This window comes from Medicago sativa, chromosome 7, assembly GCF_051527215.1.
Source record: "Medicago sativa cultivar Bolivia chromosome 7, Bolivia_mono, whole genome shotgun sequence".
Classification (NCBI taxonomy): domain Eukaryota; kingdom Viridiplantae; phylum Streptophyta; class Magnoliopsida; order Fabales; family Fabaceae; genus Medicago; species Medicago sativa.
Window position 1 is genome coordinate 31,403,045 of NC_140755.1, and position 18,957 is coordinate 31,422,001.

General features: G+C 34.1%; 1 protein-coding gene and 1 long non-coding RNA gene across 2 annotated transcripts; both read left to right on the forward strand.

Annotated features, from left to right (window-relative positions):
• Nucleotides 1-5,012: 5,012 nt before the first annotated feature.
• On the forward strand, nt 5,013-5,596 carry LOC146905603 (uncharacterized). The gene is made up of 2 exons (XR_015018962.1): nt 5,013-5,153; nt 5,248-5,596. It is a non-coding gene; the product is annotated as an uncharacterized LOC146905603 (long non-coding RNA).
• Nucleotides 5,597-13,674: 8,078 nt separating this feature from the next.
• LOC146905604 (uncharacterized) lies at nt 13,675-18,842 on the forward strand. Its single transcript, XM_085723160.1, has 2 exons — nt 13,675-14,501; nt 17,024-18,842. The coding sequence occupies exon 2, from the start codon at nt 17,046-17,048 to the stop codon at nt 18,588-18,590; it is 1,545 nt and encodes a 514-aa protein (XP_085579286.1). The 5' UTR covers nt 13,675-14,501; nt 17,024-17,045; the 3' UTR covers nt 18,591-18,842.
• The last annotated feature ends 115 nt before the right edge of the window (nt 18,843-18,957 follow it).

Consider the following 18,957-nt stretch of genomic DNA (forward strand, 5'->3'; position numbering starts at 1 on the left):
CTCAATTATTCACCGAAAATAACTTATCATTTCCCTGATAGGAAAGCCTATTAATTCATCCAAGATTCAACTTTCATACCAACATGAAGTTTGTGACTCTTCAAATGGTTTTTTCTAGATCATCCTCTCTTGTTTAGGGGGTATTTACCCCTTCATGATATCAACCAATCAAAATGTAATGTACATTGACAACATCCAATCAAAATGTAATGTACATTGACAACATTAAATGTCAAATAAATGAGTCAAATTTTTTTTTTTTTTTAAAAAATCAATTTTAATCATAAGGTAACTTTTAATACTTTTAATTTTTATTTAATTAAGACAAGATTACATTAGAGGTCATTTATCTTATTTATTTGTAACATTTTGGCCCTTTATCTTTATTTTATTTTTCTGTTTAGGTCTTTTATCTCTCATAAAAGCACATATACATCCTTTTTCTCATTTTTTTTAAAAAAAAATACATAATTTTATTTTTTTAAATATATTTTTATTAAAAATGAAAAAAATTCAGAAATATGATGAAGATGCTTTGAATCTTCATCATCTTCATTGAATCAAAAAAAATTCTACACAAATATATCTCCAAATATCATGAATTAATGTTATGTTCACCTCAAATCTTCTTTTAAACACAAAAATCAAAACCCTATAGAGAAATAGATTTAGTTTCGTCACAAAAAAATATATTTAGTTATATAAATTGTCACACCGTATATTATTATTAATATTATTATTTTCTAACTCAATATTCAAACCCGGCATAAAAATAACCCCAAAATTGAGAGCATTTGTTTCCAGAACAATCTTAACTTTCGTAAAGCCTAACCCTTCCGCCAGTGACTAAGCCTCCACCATCCGCCTTGCAACATTTTTGAAATTAAGGTTTTGATTTTTGTGTTTAAAAGAAGATTTGACGTGAATATAACATTAACTCACGATATTTGGAGATATATTTTAGTAGAATTTTTGTTGATTTAAAGAAGATGATGAAGATCCAAACGAAGATGATGAAGATGATGAATATTTTCATCGTATTTCTGGATTTTTTTCATTTTTAATAAAAATATATTTTAAAAAATAAAATTATGTATTTTTTAATAAAAAATGAGAAAAAAGATGTATATGTGCTTTTAAGAGAGATAAAGGCCCTTTTCTTCACAAAAAAAAAAGAGAGATAAAGGACGTAAATGGGAAAAAATAAAGATAAAGGACCAAAGTGTTACAAATAAATAAGATAAAGGACCCCTAATGTAATCTTGCCTTAATTATATTTAGGTGTTCAATCTTAATTAATTTACACTACAGGACTGACTTAGAACAATTAAAATTTCACATCAAATTTCTTTCATCTCAATTTCCTTAAATTTATCAATTACATTCAAAAAAATTCTTCTTCCCATTTTGATTGTTCAATTTTGTCGTTCCAAACTGCCGCAATTTTCAATTTTCGTGAGAATCATCGTCATTCATTTGATTCCAAATATCGTGAGAATTGTCGTTATTTCCAGAACCACGTCAGGTATGGTGACTTTATTTTTCTTTTTGATTTGATTTTTCTTGGTTGTGAGGTAGTTAATTATAACAATTGAGGAAGTCATTCGTTGTACTTTGAAGACTGCTAGCAGGTGTTGCCGATGTGATGTTGTGGGAGTTTGCTAGCATTTTTTTCGGTTGCTGCTGAAATGGTTATGTCATGAGGCTTTTGTTCTTTTGTTTGAACTTAAAGGCTTTGGTTAATAGTGAGGCAGATCTATGCGTGTTAGAAGATTTTATTAGGTTTGCTGCTTAAATAAATAAAAAATCAAATCTTGATACCTGACGCGGTTCTAGAAACAACGACAATTCTCACTATAATTGGAAACTGTGGTAGTTTGGAACGACAAAATTGAACAATCAAAATGGGAAGAAGAATGAAAAAGAAACAAGAATTGATCAATGGGGAAGAATAAAGAAGAAGAAATTTGAATGAAGGAGATGTTTTTGTTCTCACGTTCGGGGTTCTGGAATGGAAGAAATTTTATGAATGTAAGTGATGAATTTAAGGACATCTAGATGAAAAAAATTTGATGAAAAATTTAATTTGTTATAAGTCTTGTAGTGTAAATTAATTAAGATTGAACACCTTAATATAATTAAATAAAAATTAAAAGTATTAAAAGTTACCTTATGATTAAGATTAACTCTTTTACTTTTAGAAAAAATTGACTCATTTATTTGACATTTAATATTGTCTATATATATATTACATTTTGATTGGTTGACATCATGAGAGGCCAATTACCCCCTAAACAAGAGAGGGCAACGTAGGCCTCACCCTCTTCAAATGTCTTTTTTACCGCCAATCATGAAGGGGAGTTGGAAATTCCCCTTATATTTCAATATTGACACTTCATTTGAATGTTTTGTGGATAACCGTTGATCTGTTTTTTTTTTTTGGTTGAAGCAGTTAAACTATCCAATCCAAATTGAAACCAGAGAGAATCGAACTGAAAACCTAAATAATGACCACACTCCAAATTCATAAGCTAACACCACCATAAAAACCCATATGTGGGTTCCTTTGATATGGTTTCATAATTCCTACTAACTAGACCTTTAATATTTGGGGAAATTACATTGACCTCCCCTATATGGTCTCTTTAAATAACACAAATATCCCCTCAAGTTTAAAAATAGACACTAACCTCCCTCAAGTTCTCATAAAATAAATAAAAACATCATTTATCACTTAACACTGTTTGTTTAACCGTTAAATCCAATAAAAACCACAAATTGGTTGAACTTTACACTATCTTGGAGCAATTAGTTATATCTCCAACATCATTCTCCCATGTTGGATTGGAATCCTACCCTTTTTCGTTCTTTGCACATCTGTATTTCGTTATGTTCAAATCCTTTATGATTTGTCCAATCGCAAGTTTACTTAAGTCATGTTTTTCATTCCAATTTTATTGGGTGGATATGTTTGTAACGGAGGGATCAGAAATGGAGATAACGTGAATCACTAGGGAAGGAATCAATGTCATTGTACAGGTAGGCATTGTGAATTAATAAGAAGATGCTGTCATGTACAGCTTGCTATTGGTTGGGATGACCATGACAAATAATGAAACTATAACTAATTGCTAATGTAAACTTCAACCAACCAATCTGTGTTCTTGTTTGTAATTAACGGCAAAACAAATACCGTTAAGATATAGGGGAGGTTTCTATTTATTTGATCAAAACTTAAGGGATGTTGGTGTTCATTTTAAAACTAGAGGGGGTGTTTGTGTTATTTAAAGAGACCTTAGGAGAGGTCAAAGAAATTTTCTCTTAATATTTTGTAATTTATTTTTCTCTAGATCCTACCATTTGTATCATGCAGATTCTCATCATCTGATGTGTAATTAATAGGTAAGAGTTTACTAACTATCTAATCTTTTTCCACAAGAATTCTTGCATATTTTTCTTCCTATACAGGTAATTCACGGGTATCTAGACACCCACGGATATTCGCGGGTACCTGTGGATTTTTGATTTTTTTTGCACAACGAAAAGACTTTTTAAATTATCTACAAACTTCGATTTTTAAACATCAATACATAACAAATTCCATTCAAATTTCATAATTCATACCATAATTCAAAAAGTAACAGTTGAAATAAAATCCAAATATCCAAAATCCAAATAAACATCCAAAAAGCAAAAAAACCTCCAAATAAAAGCTAGAAAAGACTAAAATCCGAATAAACATCCAAAATAAACATCCAAAATTTCATATTCATTCCAAGCTTCAATAACTTCACTTTCACTTCCCACTTCCTGAAATAAAATCATAGAAACCTCCAAATAAAAATCCAAATAAATCGACATAACAATGATATTTGAAATAAAATCTCATAACATTCACTAATAATGTCATTCACTGCTTATGTCAATGTCACCATCCATATCTTCCAAGATTGAGTTAAATTCAATGTTCTCAAACTCTTACACACACACACACACACACACACACACACACACACACACACACACACACAGAGACACACACACACACGAATATTTTAGTAATTTACTTAATTTTTTAACGGATATGGATACCCGCGGGCACATGTATCATCAAATTCATGTCTGTGTCCATAAAATAACGGGTAGTTAAATACCCATTTATTATACCAGCGGGTACCGGTTAGCTATCCAACCCGTGCCCATGACAATTTTTATCCACGGATACCCGCGGGCACGGATTTTTTTGCCACCCTGAGTTGAAACTATATAATCCCCGTGGAGATAAATCTTGTATATATTACAACTTGTCGATACACTAGTACATTTGTTAGTATTTTATCATTATTCATTTTGTGCAAATATAATGTGTATGACCATTGAACAAATCAATGCTCTATCCGTGACTAAGTCCGCATATGCATTAAATGCATTGAAACTTACTTTTTAACTTGTTCAAGAACCACCACTAAATATTCTATGTATTGATATTGTTAATTGCTAATAGATTCCTATTAAGATTATAAAAATAAAAGAAAACAGTAATAAATACAGGAGTTATAGCTTTGTCATGGCCTAAAGTTCACATGAAATCCAACAAAAAATTTCCTTTTTTGTGATTTCCCTTTTCTATCATGAAAGGTTATAGAATAAAAAAAACTTTGTAAAATAAGAATGAATTCTTATGATTGGCAGGTTTCTTTATTTGACCTCGTTACTAAGGGTGATAGAAAGACAAACACAACACTTTCATATACTCAAGAGAGGTTTAATTATAATGTTTTATATCACCACTTTATTATTTGTGCTAAAAGAAAACATATATATACCACATTTAATAGTGATGGTGATAGAAAGACAAACACAACACTTTCATATACTCAAGAGAGGTTTAATTATAATGTTTTATATCACCACTTTATTATTTGTGCTAAAAGAAAACATATATATACCACATTTAATAGTGATGATGAATGAGAATGAGAACGTGCTCTTATGAAATTTAATGTATTTAAGGTGAGAGTAGGCTTTATAAATCATAAAGTGATAAAACCATATCTCATATATGCAAAGGGGAGAAAGTATGACTAAAATTGTAAAGTTTGTTTATTTTATGATTATCTTTATTTCTCCATTTGTTGTTGCAAACCATGAAAGTAAGCCACATTTTATCCTTCGAAAGTTTTCTTAGGTACATTCTACAAAATGTTTTATCTCATTTTACTAACATCATTTATTCAACAATGACAGTAAGCGGATTGCTCCCAAAACTTCCTTTTGGCAGTTGTACTTCTAATCTTGATTGTCCAAGGTATATTTGCACACATCCTCAACAACCTTGGTGTATCTTCTATGGTAATCGTATTATGTATCGTGGATCGAAGCTAGGTATCTGTGAATGTTCTTGAGTGTTGTGCTCGTAACATTCTACTAGAAAATTCCATAAGTATTCATTTCCTAATTGTATTGGAACTAAATAATTTGTATTTTTTTTACATTTTCTATTTTCACGAAACATATAGCTTTGGTTTTGTACTCTAGGATAATTAGAATGAAATTAAACAAGGAATTTGAAATTAATGCTTAGATTGTCTTCTTCTATTTTAATTTGACCTTTAATTCATGGCCATCGGAGTATATATTTAATAATTAAGTTGAAAGTCCCCGTGAGCTTAGCTCAGTTGGTTGGACAATGCATAACATAAAAATATGCAAGGTCCGGGGTTCAAACCCCGACCACTACCAAAAAAATAATTAAGTTGAAAAAAAAAGTATTTTGAAAAAAAAAGTATTTATGTTACTTCTATGACTATCATTTTATACTTATGTCATAAATTGTTACACTTATGATTTTTATTAGACTTAAATTTACATTTCTCTTTTACTTTCATTTTTTTAACAAAATCAAATGCTCTATTAATTGGCTTATTCTTTGTATTTCCATTCATCCTGTATGAACCAAACCACTGCCTTGCTTTGAAACACCAGAGGAAAAATATCATCATGTGAATAAATCAAAGCCTTGGTGATCTTCATGTTGTCAGTGTGTGGTGTCAAAAATAATTCATGTTGCATTCCATAAGCTTCAGAATCCATTTTTTCCCTGCATTCAATGACAATTTTAAATTAGGCCAATGGTTAGACTCACATCATATTTAAAAGAATCAAACCTGATAGATTGATATATGCATTGATAGATGAATAGACAATAACCGAGATTAACTATTAGCTAATATTATATATGTTGACCATCGATGTATAAAATCAATGTTGTCAATCACAAATCGTAGAATATAGTGGTTTGTTCATATTCTGCTACGCAACATATCAACAGACATGCCATTATTTTTTATTAAGAGTTGTACTAAATAGCGCCGCTGTCAATATATAACAACACTTATTTATATCTTGTCACCTTTTATGCCTACAAAAAATATTTTCATGTACGCGTGTGTGCAGATGTATGTATGGTTCCTTCTATATACAATATTTAAATGGCCTACCAATGTGTATGTGGTAGATCATAATGAACATACCTGACCCGGGGTTCATTGTGCGTGCTGATGGGGGGGGGGGGGGGGGGGGGGGGGGGGGGGGGTCGGGGACCCCGGAATATATGACTCCGATGAGACGAAAGGAAAACGGAATGATCAAACGATTCCTATCCTTCATGCTCATATGAAGAGTGACCAACACTGAAATAGAGGTCGTGGCAGGAGATGTAGTTCCTAGATGTCTTTGTCTTCAAGTATGTCTCAAGGCTTGTTGGTTAGTGTTTTGGTTCCCTTTGGATGAGATCCGTGAAGATACCATGTTTGAGTTTTTTAAGAAGATGACTAAGTACCAATAGAATTTGAAACATGTACTCATTTAATGTAATTTAAAATTTAGTTCTTTGAATGTATTTCTTGGCTTGGGTCATTATGTAATTTTAAATGTACTCCTTGGATTGTATTTCTTTATTACTTCGGTTGGGTCTGGTCCCCATTTACTTAAGTAATTCTTTGTTAATAATATAGAATACCAGTTAATTTGGCATATCATAATGAACATACCTGACCCGGGGGTCATTGTGCGTGCTGATGGGGGGTCGAGGCCCCCGGAATATATGACTCCGATGAGAGGAAAGGAAAACGGAATGATCAAACGATTCCTATCCTTCATGCTCATACGAAGAGTGACCAACACAATGAAATAGAGGTCGTGGGAGGAGATGTAATTGTTGGAAAAATTAGACATAAAATCATCATAAATAATAAATCAAACACAACTATAAGCACAAAATAAACATGACTCTTCATCAAGTTAAATAGAGAATAGAAACATATCAATTATTGACTGAGGTGTGCGATGCACTTGGCTTAAGAGTATTTTGCCACCCCGGATTAGTCATCCGATGCGGTAGGTCTCATAGCTAATACCCTTCAGGATACAACAATCACTTCTTGCTAACACCGCACGTGAGTTAGCAAGGTCTCAGGAACTACTTTTCGATGCTCAACGGAACTTAATTTCCTTATAATTTACTCATGATATTATGTGTACGTATGGTATATTTGGATAGCTTACAACATGAATAGTCCCCTTGTAACTCTCGTTCAACCCTTACTCTTATAATGATTAAGAACTCGATTAGGACGTGGCCATTAGTTTGGTAAGCATAACCGTAATCCAAATAATAAGGATTGGATAGGTGAGTTAATGACAACGTGTATTGTAAAGCTAATGTGCATATAGTGATACTAGAACTTCCACCCGTGCTGCCGCATGGGTCATATACATCTTTGCAAAATATTGTACTGCAATACATTCCTTCACTAATTATTTTGAATAAAGAATACTATAAATCGCAAGATTATTTTATTACTTCAGCGAAGAATGTGTACACATATTGAAAAATCTTTTTGTATACTATATTTGATGTAGTATTGATGCGATCGCCATTTTCGTTACTCAACTGAATTTAAAGACCATTTTTCGATAGATACTTGTGAAAATTCGGAAGATGAAGACACTGGTATGATTGGTATTTCACAAAAGAACTTGATAAAAATACAATATAGAAATGAAAATCATCCTAGTATGCCTTTCAAGAAAATTTAGAAGAAGAAAAAAACGGCTTAAAATGAAATACTACATGATAACCTCACTCAATAAAACTTACATCAAATCAAATTAATATGGAAGTTAATAGTTCACAATTGAAATACCCATCGTTGCTATAAATTTAAACGAACAAAAAAACTTTAAATAACTAACAAAGTATTATCACATTTAGTTTTCTATTACATGCAAAATGAAGGTATTGAAAAACCACACCCAAGTACCACTATATGCAAGGATGAAAAATTACAAAATAAAGTTTATATATTTGAAACGACTACAACGTTAAATAGAAATGACACCAAAATCATGATAAAAGAACCATTTCAACAATGGACGTAAATCAATAGCACACAATCACATTACAGAAATTGAAAGCATAAATGAATAAGATAAAGATTAGAGAATAGAAAAAATATAATTTTTTAGAAAAATGAGCAAATGATCTAATCTACATGACCATGTCTGCTGTAAATCTTGCTATGTAAAAAGAATTACCTTGCTAGTTGATACACAATGCCACAATGTGATTCCTGAAACATGGTCACTTGTAAAAATAAGTAACACAACATTCAATAGCCTGCTAAAACCCATGACACAGAGAAGCAAACTGTTGTTTTTGAACTTTTGTATTTTGGTTTTCCAAATTTTATTTTCTACCGAAGTTGTTACTAGGTTGAGTCACGACCAGGTCGCTCTCTTTAAGACGTTTCGTGGCATTGCCCAAAATTGTGCAAGACAGACTATCAACCACGCCGCTTCCAGGATAAAACAAGCTCAGCTACAACTGTGCGCGGTTAACTACTGCACTGTAGAAAACCGTTCGAGAATTACACCTTCAATATGGTACTAAGACCACTCTTTTAATACTGAAACCAATATGGTGATGTGACCACTCTATTATGGTGCTGAGACCACTCAAATATAACACTCAAATATGGTGTTACCACCATTCTAACATCTAACTTCTCCATGAATTGAAGAAGAATATATATGTTTAAGATCATTCTTATTATACCGAAAAGGGACTATGATGTTAAAATATTATTTATTCTAAAAAGACATTAATAATTGAAGAGACTATGCTCTTAAGACCATTCTTGATTCCAAAGGGACAATATACCGAAAAAGGACTATATGGTCTTAAAAACACTCTTAATTCCGAAGGGACAGAAAGGAGTAGAAAAAGGAGAAGGACTTGTCAACACAAGTCGAAGGAGGGAGAAGAGAGGAAAAACACAGGAATCATCAACTGTGAATTTCGGTGTGTAGAATGCACTGTGTGATCTCTCTATTTATAGAGAAAATTCGCAACTAATAAGAGAAACTTTGGGAACAAATAATACATTACTTTGTGATTAAGTAATTCACATATTAGATCTAGTACAAAAATATCTCAATTGAGTACCAAAATATATTATACTGAGTACAAAAATATATCATATTATGTATCAAAATATATTTCAGATCAAGTACTAAAATACACTAGATTGCCTACCCAAATATTTCAGATTGTGTTCCGAAATATTCTAGATTGCGTTCCAAAATATTGGACTAAGAAAACACTTTCTAATAATGATTAAATTAATATTTAATTTATCATTTCCAAATAATAAAATATATATATCAATATATATATTTTTCCTCTAGTGCTTGCTTTGTTCACATAGTTATGTACCCCTATTAGAGGTACACCCCCACTATATAAACACTACTAATGTGTGTGTCCCATCCGATGTGGGACTTCCACTTTTTTCAATTCACACAACACTAGTTCTACCCAACATGGGAATATGTGTTTAGTCTTTTTACTCAATTTCCACAAATGTTCCAACACAAACTCAACACCAATTGTTGTGTTAGGCTAATATTGTTGTACCCATCAGATTATTCAAATTGCGTGCGATTTGAATTTGCGATAATAAAATAGATTCAATATTTGTGAAAATTATGATATAAAGTTGCATTGAAACTCAATTCATATATTACTTATATAATCTGTTAAGCTATTCAGTATGAGAAGCTGTCAAAATTGATTTTATCAAATCATTGATTCCTTTGATACAAAACTAAGAGGATAAATTTTAGAGAGCCTACCTTGTTATGCTTTGAATTGAAAAGTTGCCATCATTCTCAGCAGCCTAAGAAAGACATGTTGTGACAGTAGACACAAAAATTAGGAAGACAAATCTCAGAAGCTGGAAATCAACATAATTCAATACAAAAAATCACTACAACTCAACCATTTTTTTCAACATGAAAAGCCAAGGTGAAAAAAAGAAAGCAAGGCATTTTAACAGAGTTTACCTTTGACAGCAACGGAGGACGAAGATGCGAAACCGATGAGACAAACCACGATGAACGGTGATCGATCAGAGCAAACCAAATCGAGGTAGGTGATTCACCTAATCGAGTTAGGATTTTGAGAGAAAACCGAATGGAGGTAAAATTGAAGGATAGAAGACGTTAGAATAGATGCCTATGACGTTGCCGGAAGAAGGAGGTGATGCCATCGGGGGAAGGTGGCGCTGAGATTACCTGTGAGGAGGAAAACGGCGGTGCAGGAATGGGAAATCAGAGTCTCAATGCAGTCAGGAAGATGTTTATTGGTAATTGGAACCGTGTGTATGTTACCAATGCAGTTGTGAGTTGAAATTGAAAGACGTGTTTATTGGGAACAAATGGATTGTGTGGAGATCAACATAGATTCATCTAACGGCCATAACAATTTGGAGCCAAAATCATCAGGATTAGGGTTGGCACATTTTCTTAACATTGTTATTCCTATTAGAAATAAGTATGATTACCCGGTCAACAAAGTAAATAATAATTAATAATAATTAATATAATAATGATACTTTAAATTGAACAATTAAAATAATAAAAAATTCCTACAGTTCCTAGATGCAATGTTTTACAACTCGAGAGTTTACCTCAACTCATTTTGCCTAGGTAAACTCGACTTGAAAACTTGTACGAGTTTACCTAAAATTAAAATTAAATAAAATTTATTATTTACATGACATATGTAAACTAATATAATATTGTAAATAATCCAATAGTGCAAAATATGAGTAAATTATAAAGGTTTTCAACCACCATAATAAAGTATTATGTTCAACTAAACATCAAAATACAAAATAAACTTGCAAATTGTAAAATCATAAGTCTCTTTAAGTCTTAACCATCCAAAAAGGAAAGTTTCACAAGTTCCCAAAGTTGTTAATAAAACTATGCAAAAAATTTTAACTTCTTTTTTTTTTTTAGGAAAAAAAATTTAAACTTACATTCCGATTTTACCTGAGTTTACCTCATTTTACTCGAGTTTACCGAGTTTGACCGAGTTAACTAGAGTCAAACTCGTCAAACATTCTGATTTTACCAAAAATCGAGTTTACCTCCGAGTTGACACGATTTTGGTACCTAAAAACGTAAACTTGACAAACTCGGCGAGTTAACACTCGATTTGTGAAACATTGCCTAGATGTCTTTGACTTCAATGAAATAGATGCTCATTGTGGTTGGTGTTTTGGTTCCCTTTGGATGAGATCCGTGAAGATACCATGTTTGAGTTTCTTAAGAAGATGACTAAGTACCAAGAGAATTTACCTGATTATCAATGTTTGCAAATTGTAATTTGAAACATACTCATTTAATGTAATTTAAAATTTAGTCCTTTGAATGTATTTCTTGGCTTTGGGTCATTGTGTAATTTTAAGTCTACTTCTTTGATTGATTTCTTTATTACATCGGTTGTGATGATTGGGTCTGGTCCCCGTTTATACCTGTGTTTGTAACTCTTAAGTAATTCTTTGTTAATAATATAGAAGACCAGTTGATTTGGCATATCACAACTTTCGGTGATCTTTCTCTTGATGAAAAATACACTTTCAAGAAGCACTAATCACTAACCTTGCCCTAATTATTTTATGAAAAAAAATAGCTGAATTATAAAACATCACATCATTTTAAAATTTCTAGTAAGTATATATTTTTGTTACCTCAAAATAATACATCTCCCTTTTTCCATTGTTAGAATTCACAAAAGACCAAAGTCAAAGAATTTGAAATAATGGAGGTTGAATAAAAAACCAATGAACGTGAATCACATCCAATAACTAAAATTTAAGATAAAAAAATTAAATAATTGACATATCATTTATCTTGCCTTTTTTCTATAGGGACAATTTAGGCATCCCTTTGTTTAAACCCCCTCGCATGTAATTGAGTAAAGGCCCCCTCCTGATTTTTTTAATACAATTATTTTGACTTTTATAATAAAAAAATACTTTCCCCATATCTTTTGCTAATTGTGCGATTTTGCACCCCCTCTTTTTTTGAGCGATTTTGCACCCCATTTTTTGCCAATTGTGTTTTGTTCAAAATCATCATTAAAAGAGGGGAAAGGAGGCAAAGGATGGGGTGCAAAATCGCTCAAAAAAAAAGAGGGGGTACAAAATCGCACTATTGGCAAAAATATAGGGGGCAAAAGTGCAATTAAACACAAGAAGGTTGAAATATCCCGCCTGTCAGTATCGGAATTTCACCAGTCGATCGTGTCAGAGGATTAAAGTTTATGCTCAATGAGTGTAGTGGAAAATATTTATTATGTGATGTCAGCTCATTACGTAATAAATATCAGAGTCAGATATCGCACGCCTGAGGCAGGGGCATTATGGTAATTGCGCGTTAAAGGATATTTATTTGGAAAAAGGCCCAAAATATCTCATTGTTCAACTTCTTTCTCTCTCTAGGTTAGAGAAAAGAGTTTTGCTCTCTCTTCTCTCTAACCATCGGCCTCCCTCTTCTCTCCCTACCTCACCAAATCATCAAATCTTCTTCCCCATGGATTCTTAAGTTGGTGATGGATCATACATCATGGTTTCCTTCTCATCCTCTTTCAAGAACAACTAGAAACTTTGGGAGATTTCACTACTTCTTCTCCTCTTCAACAACCTTTCATGAAACTTCATCTTCTCATGGTTAGATTTCATTCTATGATCTTTTATGATCCCTTAAGTTGAAGGAAGTGTGTAATTGGTTTGATTTCTTTGTTTCTCCTCTCCTCCATGAAACTAGGGTTTTGGTTTGGCAAAGTTGGAACTTGAAATATGAGTTGTTTTAGTCTTCATAAGTTCATGGAAAAAGAAGCTAGGGCCTTGAGTTTGTTTCGAAGTTTGATGTCAACTTGGGGTCAAGATCAAGAGTTAGGGTTCCAAGAGAATCAAGGAGTGGGTTGATGATGTTTATGGTATTGTCATACCCCAATTTTTGACCTAAGGTCCCACTGACACGCGTCACGTGACCCTAATCGATCTAGTGTTTCAGTTAAAAATCCAGCAGAGAGGTATTTTAAAATACTTCATGTTTGGTTCCGAGTCGGGCCCTCGTCTCACTTTAGTGTTCATTTTTTTTTTTTATTTTATTTCCATCTTTTAGCTAATTTTCAAAATAATTTTAATTAACTTTAAATTTTGTTTTAAAAAAATGTATTTATTGTTTTAGTTAATTTTCTATTTCTAACTTTATCCTTTTTTTTATTATTATTTTTGTTAGTCTTTATCTTCTCTTTTCATTATTATTCCATTTTATTTCTTTGTCCGTCCAAATCCAAAACGTAGTCCCATTTGTTCCACAAACTCAGCATAAGGATGAACACAACCTGTCAAGCGTGTTTCACAGTCTCATCATCAATCCTGTAACGAACTTTGCTTCTTCTCCTCCCCAAGTTACCAAATTTTCTGCCAAACTCAAATCCCTTCATTATAAATAAAGAACCTGCGCACACAAAGAAAGGCGGCCAAAAAATTCATCTGAGAACGCACAATTTTCCAGTATCCGAACCTGCAATCAAATCCTCAATTTCACAACAATTCCCCTTCAATATCACCAACACTTTTTCAGTATTCTCACAAGTGCCGAATTTGAAACCAGTAACAGTCGCAAGAAAACCGAAGCACAGACACACAACACCATATCATAGCAAGTCGTTTTCTCTCAAAACCATTCACAAGGACGGAACCAACAACTCAGGCTCACTTTCACCACCGCAAATCAAACCAACACAGCCGAATCCTCATCAAAGCAATACGACAGAATCAATCACGTTCACGGACCACTACCAAACCAAATCGGCCTCCAACACTATCACTATAAACCAAAAACTAATCCAAATACCCAAATCCCAATTGGCCTCGACAACTCTCAAGCCAACCGACCTCAAACCAAAGTCATTCGTACCAACCGATCCACATCAACAAACGATTGTCCGCGTCAAATCACGACCGTCGAAGCCATCCACACCAATCAACCGTTCCAGCATCAACGAACAGCAGTCAACCGTTCCAGTACCAATAGCCGCAACTTCAAAACTCGAATTGGCAAAAGAACAAACACAAAAGGTATTGATATTGATTTTCTTTTTTTCTTTAAACTGTCGAATCCAGGGTTAGTATATTGGGTATGGAAGTTTTGAAATTAAGAAGAAGAAAGGATTTAGGAGAAGAAAGAAAATCGTAAAAAATAAAATAAAAAGAATGAAAGAAGAACATAACAGAGAGAGGCGTGAGAAGGATACGAGAGAAGGAGAGAGAAATTTGTGGAAAAATGAAAGGAAAAGGCTGTACAGCCTATTTATAAACCACAATATTCCCATGCCTGCGTGCCTACACTCTTAACGTGTACTTGCGCCCCCAGGACCCCTTTGATCAGGATCAAATGGTCCTGGTTAACCCCATAGGCCCACACGCCTGTCTCCTCTCTGAAGCCCAGTCTGTCCTTTTTAATTTTCACACTCCCTATTTACTGCTTGCACCCCCAGCATCTCGTTTCTTATCGTTTTCATGCATCTTAAACTTCCGTTACATTTTATTTTTTCTTTAGCATTTTATTTTCTTCATGTTATCTTTTGTTCAGCATTCACATATTTACTTCCATGTCTCCTATTTTTTTACTCGCATTGATTTAGAATGTATTTAGGCTCTAATGTAACTTATTTATTTCCGTTTTTTCTCGCACACCATTTAGATTGTTAAAAAAAAATAGGCTTTCATGTAATTTATTTATTTTTATGCAGACCTTAGAATGTATTAATAGGTTTCTTGTAATAGTTTAGGTGCATGTGTGCGTGTGTGTGTGTGTATGCCTTTTATTTTGTTTCTAGATTAGGTTAAAGGTTTTCGTGGTGATCCAACGTCACTACGAAATACCTACGCATTTATTCTTTTATGCTCCGTTAGCGTAAATTTTAGTATAGTTATCATTTCAAAAACAACAAAAAAATGCATATACCAAAAATCACAAAAATATTTTTCTTAAATAAACCTTGATCTTAAATCAAGTGACGTCCTTTTTATTTTCTTTCCTTAATTAAACTTCAATCAATTTAATCATACTTCAAGTCATTTTTCTCTAATATAAAAACCACAAACAAATTCATTTTGCCATTTGGCTTTTCCATTTTAAAAACCTTTTTCAAACTAATAAAAAACACACAACCAATCAAACGTCAGTTTTTGTAACCCCGAACTACGAGGTTTTGATCCCTCACGGGTACGTAGGCAAAGGACACTCGTCCTTCCAAATCAATAAAATGTAGATAATTAGGTCTTTTTTTTAATCATTTCAAAATTCCATTTTTTTTTTCAAAAAGCAAGTAAGTTATAGCACATTAATTAAATAAAACCAAGAGGTTCCCGTAGAGTACTACGGACATAAAGGGTGCTAACACCTTCCCTTTATGTAACTAACCCCCGAACCCTAAATCTTTTCAAAATGTGGGGTGTTTGAACTTTTTTCCCCTTTTCTTAAAAAATTAAATGTTCGGTCGTGAAATAAATGTAGTGAGTCAAACGCTAATCAAATAGCCTTGATCTCCGAAAAATGACGCGACAGAAATGGCGACTCCGCTGGGGGCCCCCTAAGAGGGTTGAGCCTAACTTGGTCTTATTTAAATGTTGTGCTATAACTTGCTTAAAAAAAAAAAAAAAAAAATCAAAAATGGAAATACCTGTATATATATGTTCTCCCTTCTCCTTCTTTCTCCCTTCTTTTAACGTGAGTGGTGAGATAAGTCCTAACCCGGACTTGAGAGAAACATAAGATAGGACGGGGTATAATCATAGTGTCATACCAAGAGCATTCTTGGACCATGTGCACATGTGATAACCCTACTCGGTGGAGGCCTCGCGGAAGGTAGTACTCTTGTTGTCATGAGCATTCATGTCGACGTTATTACTTTCAATGTGAGTGTCCGTCGAAGCCGTGGACCTTAGTAACCCTTAACCCATCTTGGCCTTTTTAGGACGTAGTGCGGTGGCTAAACCAAGAGCATTCTTGACTTTAGTTGACACGCGATACTACACTCAAACTAGACTTCCTTGTGGATGATATTGGACTAGGAGCATTCCTATACACCGATATATTTATAAGGGTAGTTGTAATTTGGGAACTTGGTAGAACCCTTGTTACAAGTGCAAATGAAACCATAGTCCTTACCGAATGGCGTTATTACCCTTAACTCCAACATTGTGGACTTAACCTCACCATGCATACATGCATTCATTCATAAAAACTTTTTCTCATCAAAACATCGAAGGACTTAAATAAGTCGTCTTGTAAACATCATATGTATGAACCTTATAAAGAGGGACACCAAGAAATACATTTTCAAAAGTCTTAACTAGACTTTAGCTTTGTGAGGGACTTTTTCCTTAACTTTGCTTTTACTTTTAAAAAGGAAACTGTTCGTGATATCTTCAAATTATCAAATGAAACAATGTTCCGTATGATGTTTACAATTACTTTGACAAGTCCTTCAAAAAAAAAAAAAAAATTGTGTCTATTTTTGCATAAAGCATCATGCATCATTCTGCATTTCATAGTCTCAATTCTGAGTCTCACAAATTTTTCTCTTCCATAAAAGGTCAACCCACCTCGAAAGTGTCATGGCGTCCTCGTCTGAAATCAACTCGCATGTACAACACTCGAGCAATCATAAAGAAAAGATGGATTTTCTCGAGCAAGAAAATCAATTGCTTCGGGAGGAAATTGCAGCCATGCAGACCAAGATGGACGAAATGACTGAATTGATGAAGACACTGACGGTTGCTCAAGCACGTCCTCCTGCTCCTCCTATCAGGACTCAAGCCGAAACTGTTTCTATTGGCCCTGAATGGATGTTTTGTGCCGATACTCCGGAGTGCTCTGCTCCACAACGTTCCGTGCCCTGGTTCCCGCCTCTTACTGCTGGCGAAATACTCCGTCCCATTGCTTGTGAAGCTCAGATGCCTACCCATCAATATGTAGCTCATGTTCCTCCACCTCCTATGAGAGCTCCTCCAGTCACTATGACCTATTCAGCACCTGTGATGCATACCATTCCACAAGAAGAAGAGCCCATCTACCATTCAGGGGATATGGAAGCCTATGATAGAGTGAATGACTTGCAGCAAAAATATGATGAAATTCAGCGAGATGTGAGAGCCCTCCACAGGAAGAAAGTATTTGGGAAGACTGCTTATGATCTTTGTTTGGTGCCAAATGTTCAAATACCCCACAAGTTCAAGGTACCGGACTTCGAGAAGTATAAGGGAAAATCCTGTCCTGAGGAACATCTAACAATGTATGTGAGAAGAATGTCTGCCTATTCCAAGGATGATTCAGTCCTTATCTATTTCTTCCATGAAAGTTTGGCTAGTCCTGCCTCAAAATGGTACATGAATCTAGATAAAACAAATATCCAAACTTTTCAAGATCTGTGTGATGCTTTTGTGGAGCAATACAGTTACAATGTGGATATGGCCCCAGATCGAAGTGATCTACAAGCTATGACTCAGGGAGACAAAGAAACGTTCAAAGAGTATGCCCAGCGGTGGAGGGATACTGCTGCCCAAGTCAGCCCGCGCATAGAAGAGAAGGAGATGACCAAGCTCTTTTTTAAAACTCTCAGTCAGTTCTATTACGTGAATATGGTCGGAAGTACCCCCAGGGACTTTGCTGAGATGGTTGCTACGGGTGTACGACTAGAAGAAGGAGTCCGAGAAGGACGATTGATCAATGAAAGTGTCCCCGCTAGTAGTTCGAAAAAGAAAGAGCATGAGGTTAGTATGGTGAAAGGGCGGCCTCAGCAAAAATATTCGGCCTATCAACATGTGGCCGCTATTACACCCGTTCCCAATGCCGATCAACAACCGTATCAACATCAACAACCTCGACAACAGGCTCCAAGGACACGATTTGATCCGATTCCCATGAAGTATGCTGAGTTGCTCCCATCCTTGCTCGAAGGGAATTATGTCCAGACCAGGCCGCCTCCTCCGATGCCTAGAAAATTGCCAGCAGGTTTTAGAGCCGATCTCTCATGTGACTTCCATCAAGGGGCACCGGGTCACGATGTTGAGCGTTGTTATGCCTTGAGGAATGCAGTTCAAGATTTAGTCGAAGCCAAGGTCCTATCCTTCACAGACTTGAATCAAAATGTGCAAAGCTAATATGATACCGAACCACGGGACCTCATTCTGAAGTGGTGGTGCATAGTTTTAGTGACGTATGGAGTGATTTGCCGCTTTCAGTGTCGTTGTGTTTGTTCCTTCAGCTATTTCCTTTGTTCAAATAATGTGGTGTTTATTGATTTTCGTTTTTCAAAAAATATCCTTTCGTTCTGCCCGAGACGACTGTGAACTTGTGTAGGGCTTTTGCTTTAAGTATTTTCATCATTAATAAAAAGGTCGTTTTGATCCCGACTTTGTTTTTATTTTGTGCTTTGTTCTGGAAAAATGGTAATACAAAAAAAAAAAATCATTCTCAAATATCTGCATAATCATAACTTATACACTTGTCAAAATCGATAATCAAATC